Source organism: Hypomesus transpacificus, chromosome 12 (genome assembly GCF_021917145.1).
Source record: "Hypomesus transpacificus isolate Combined female chromosome 12, fHypTra1, whole genome shotgun sequence".
Lineage (NCBI taxonomy): Eukaryota > Metazoa > Chordata > Actinopteri > Osmeriformes > Osmeridae > Hypomesus > Hypomesus transpacificus.
The window spans coordinates 6,729,382-6,733,927 of NC_061071.1; the positions used below are offsets into that span (position 1 = coordinate 6,729,382).

At 41.8% G+C, this 4,546-nt stretch overlaps 1 protein-coding gene across 1 annotated transcript; it reads left to right on the forward strand.

The window, feature by feature from the left end:
• Positions 1 to 2,004: 2,004 nt before the first annotated feature.
• On the forward strand, positions 2,005 to 3,718 carry gbx2 (gastrulation brain homeobox 2). The gene is made up of 2 exons (XM_047031292.1): positions 2,005 to 2,518; positions 3,153 to 3,718. The coding sequence occupies exons 1-2, from the start codon at positions 2,005 to 2,007 to the stop codon at positions 3,668 to 3,670; spliced, it is 1,032 nt and encodes a 343-aa protein (XP_046887248.1). The 3' UTR covers positions 3,671 to 3,718.
• Positions 3,719 to 4,546: the final 828 nt, after the last annotated feature.

The window sequence follows — 4,546 nt, forward strand, 5'->3', positions numbered from 1 at the left end:
CACACACACACACACACACCCTCCCTTCTCCTCCCCCACCCCCCATTCTACAGCCTTTTACTATTGATGCCTCCACATGATTGATAATGAGACAGTGACTGCTGTACTATTTGTCTAATGGCTGCGCAATTAAATTCCCTTGTAAATGACCCATGCCTCATTTCATCCTAATCTATGGAATTTTGATTGAATTTGTCAGCCCTAATTGAAAAATACTGCTATTTAATGTCTGCATTGCAGTTGCGGATCAGGCAGTCTTTAATGAGAACGTGTCCTAGTGACCCTGGAGCGATGTGTGGGGGTCATGCATGCCCTTGGTTTGTCTCGATAGGCATGGATCTGGTCTTAGGTGGGGTAAGGGAAGAACCCCGAATATGATTTAACTAATATAATATGTCATTGAAAGGCCACCCCCTTATAAGGTGGTACAGTTTGGATTACTTCTGTGATCATACCGCGCCACACGAAAGCTTATGAATACTTCGCTTAATTGATTTTATTTATTCGTTTATTTTTAACTCGAGCACAACTGCAATGAATAGGGGTACATAGCATCCAAATTATATTTTGGAGAAGTTTTACTATTTATTAGGCAACTCACATGGTATTGAGACTTTGGTACGCATTCACTGATGCCTATTCTAAACAAATCCTCCAGCAACATGAAATCATTACAACATACGAATTAATCACAATAAAGTATATAATTGTATTCCCCAAAACGAAGGCTAACTATAAGTAAAATACACAGATTTAATATAATTAGGTAAATATTCTCTACTTCTGTTCACATGACTGCATACACAGCTAAACAAATTGCAATTGTTTTTGTTGGTAGCCTCCAATGTTTCCACTTGCAGAATATGATCATCCTATCCAGACATTGCACTGTGGATCAAAGTACTTTGACAGGCAGCGGAGCATTACCGTGTGGCCCCATACTCTCGTGGTGACTAATTCCATCTCCTGTGTATCAACACACAGTAACAGCAGTGGCTAGGGGAGATGAATTACAGTTTATAATTCACTGGGGATTGCCTCAGGCTCGACATGGCTGCGACCGGGATATGATGAAGTGTCACAGTCGAGGAAGCACTCTATCTCGCTTCATACCTCAGTTCAAGTGAAGGGTAGTTGTGTCCGCCAGTAGCGAGAAGACTACGGATCATAAATTGGGCATAGGTAGATTATTGTTGGTGAAGAGTTGGAGGGCCGTGAACGCACACATACAAACATACGAACACATTGTGTTCATTGTGCTATTTTGCATGCAAAGGCCAATGGGCAGAATTCGGATTTACTGAATGTCGAAAGCACATTTTTTATTGGCCATGTGTTCCCTTGGGAGCATGTCTTGCGCTCAGAAGATCCATGTAATTGGCATTTATTCACGAGACCAAAGCAAGCCCTCATGGGTTAACGTCTACCAATGAAATTCAAGAACGTGATAGGGGGGTGGTCCTTGCACGGAGAGGGGGCGATTAAACGGAGGGAGCGGAATTTAAACTCATTGGTGAACATCTGGATGTTGTTGAACGGAACAGCACTATTTCACTCTCGAAGAGTGATCTTAGAATATGCGCGTATAGCGAGCCGTGCCAAATTGAAGAGATTGGTTTTGAAATGATTCAAGCGTCTCTGACAGCGCGAGGATTTTGAGTGGCACAAGAACTGCACACCTCGCCAACTCATCCGCAAGACAAACCAAAACGGATCTCATGCGTTGCTCAAATACTTTTTCTTCACCTCTCTTTACTTGATACCCGACCTGGGTACTGTTCTAAACTCCTGAATATTGTGTTGACGCAATATTTATGGGATGGTTTTATTCACAAGCGAAAAACACACAATCAACTACGGGATTACTAATTTCATAAAATCGTCCGTCTGTCGAATATCACGACTGTGAAATTGGTTGCGAAGGCTATAGCCAATCCTGCGAAACGGCACGCTTCCTTGTCTACGGCAATATTTCCTTTGTTGACATTACTCTCATCTGATCATATGAGTGCAGCGTTTAGTCCGTCGTTTATGATGATGCAGCGCCCACTGGGAAGCACCACTGCCTTCAGCATCGACTCTCTGATCGGCGGGCCACCACAGCCCAGCCCGGGACATTTTGTGTACACCGGCTACCCAATGTTTATGCCGTACAGGTCAGTGGTGCTTCCGCCGCCCCCTCCGCCGCCCCCTACCCTATCCCAGTCCGCTCTACAGCAGGGTCTCCCGGCTACTCATCCGCACCATCAGATTCCCAGCCTCCAAAATACGTTCTGCTCGAGCCTGGCTCAGGGCATGGCGCTTACTTCCACTCTCATGGCTACTCTTCCTGGTGGCTTCTCAACCTCGCAGCAGCATCAGGAGGCGGCGAGGAAGTTCGGATCTCAGTCACTTCACGCAGTTTTTGACAAAACTCAGGACATTCGTTTGGATGGCGATGACGGAAAGACTTTTCTAGGGAAGGAGTCCGTTTCGCTACCACCGTTCCACGACTCAGATCAACTGCAATCATCCACGGGTAAGTCTTCTTTTTCTTGATGTCATCCAGGATGCTGATGTGAGAGCACCCAAACTAATTTCCCCTCAGAATAAACGAAATCACAAAAATAAGATAATATAGCCTATGACTTTTCGCAAAACTATATTTTGGATGGATTTCTGATAAAAATGTGATGTGTATAATACTTTATTAAAAGCTCTAATTACAATTTTGATGAGGTAGGCTTTTGTTTTCTAGAAACTGTTTAAAATGACTTAATATTACTTTAATTTGAGTGATTTCAATAGCGGCAACTATAGCTTAAGTATAGACTTGTTAAATAGAAATATGAATTGTAAGCCTATGACAAGTTTGTAAGATGATGCACTTTGTCATTTGTCCATCTTTTGAACAGAACACGTTGTGCAAAATATTGTCCGGCGATGAAAAACGTTGAATGACGATGAATATGCTATTTAAAATAGCCATTTGGACAGCCTGCTCTTGCGTAATGTGTTCTTGAAATAAAATACTAAAACTACATAGGCTACAGCACTTAAGTTGTCTTAGATGTAATCCTTTAGCCTACGATATTCTGCCTTTGAAGTTCTGCACTACTGTTCCATATTATGCGCATTCATTAGAATCCTTTATTTCTTTTCTTATTTTCCAGCCAGAGCCCATGGAAAAGAAGATGCCAAGGAGGACGAGTGCAATAGAAAAGATGAGAGCTTCTCAATGGACAGCGATTTAGACTATAGCTCTGATGACAACATTACGGGTAACTCGATGTGTCAGAAAGAGGACGGTGACGGTAATGGCGGCCTGGACGAAGGAATCCACGGGTCCAGTGGGGCTGGCAGCACCACATCTACTGGCAAGAACAGACGGAGGAGAACGGCATTCACGAGTGAGCAACTTTTAGAACTGGAGAAGGAATTCCACTGTAAGAAATATCTGTCTCTAACGGAACGCTCACAAATCGCTCATGCCTTAAAGCTCAGCGAAGTGCAAGTCAAGATCTGGTTTCAGAACCGGAGGGCTAAGTGGAAACGCGTCAAGGCTGGCAATGTTAACTCCAAAACCGGGGAACCCTCTAGAAACCCCAAAATTGTGGTACCCATTCCTGTGCACGTGAGCCGCTTTGCAATAAGGAGTCAGCACCAACAGTTAGAGCAAGCCAGACCATAATATTGTTTACATTATGGGTATAAACGGTGGACCAAAATACAGATTAATTTGATTTTAGCATACTTTTTAACACACCAAAAAAGGCGCAAATGATTGGCATAGACACTAATACAATGCCCACATCAAGTTTATACTCCGGAGAATCACTGAATGACAGGCAAAGAGGGCGCCCTTAAATGAATTGATGGTTACATGTGTTGCTTTACTGCTGAATCGATCCGTCGATGGTGAGGCTGTTTAAATGACTATACGAAGAGGACAAAAAAACACATGGTGACAAATTTATCACCGAGGCGCATGTAAATATCAAGGAGGACCATAAATATAATCGACATGGGACCAATTTGATGACATAACACACAAACGAAATTGTACATTTCAATATGTCAACATTATAGTGTCTTTTATTTTTTTTATTTTTTGACGTGCTACAGAATCTTTGGTCGTATTCAGAAACCTGCTGGTGTTTTTCAGAATGAACACAATCAGAATGATAAACTCTCCCAGAAGGAGGACTTTTATAGTTTCTATTTAGTTTTTAACATATCTTTTCATCCTATACCTACTCACTCTTCAGATAAACAGGCAAACAAATCCACCATTCACCTCTGTCATTGATTTTCACTCTGTGGTTGCTGGGATTTTATTTTTTCTTCCTTGTGACATTTTCAATATCCAGGAAGCACGCTGCTAATTTATTTAATATTGTACAAAAGTAACTAACATTCCATAACGTATTGATTAAATACTATAGTGTGCATTAAAGCAAACCCATTAACGTTTATGTCAATTATTTGTTGTTTCTTCTTTGTTTTCAGAACTGTATCGTTTTGTTTTTGAAAATAATATTTTCGTCAATGGCAGTGAACAACAGGC

What these genes read in the sequence shown, in the direction of transcription:
- gbx2 (XM_047031292.1), top strand. Translation starts at nt 2,005, where the DNA reads ATGAGTGCAGCGTTTAGTCCGTCGTTTATGATGATGCAGCGCCCACTG. An exon ending in TCAACTGCAATCATCCACGG is followed by an intron (nt 2,519 to 3,152) that starts GTAAGTCTTCTT and finishes CTTATTTTCCAG; the next exon opens with CCAGAGCCCATGGAAAAGAA.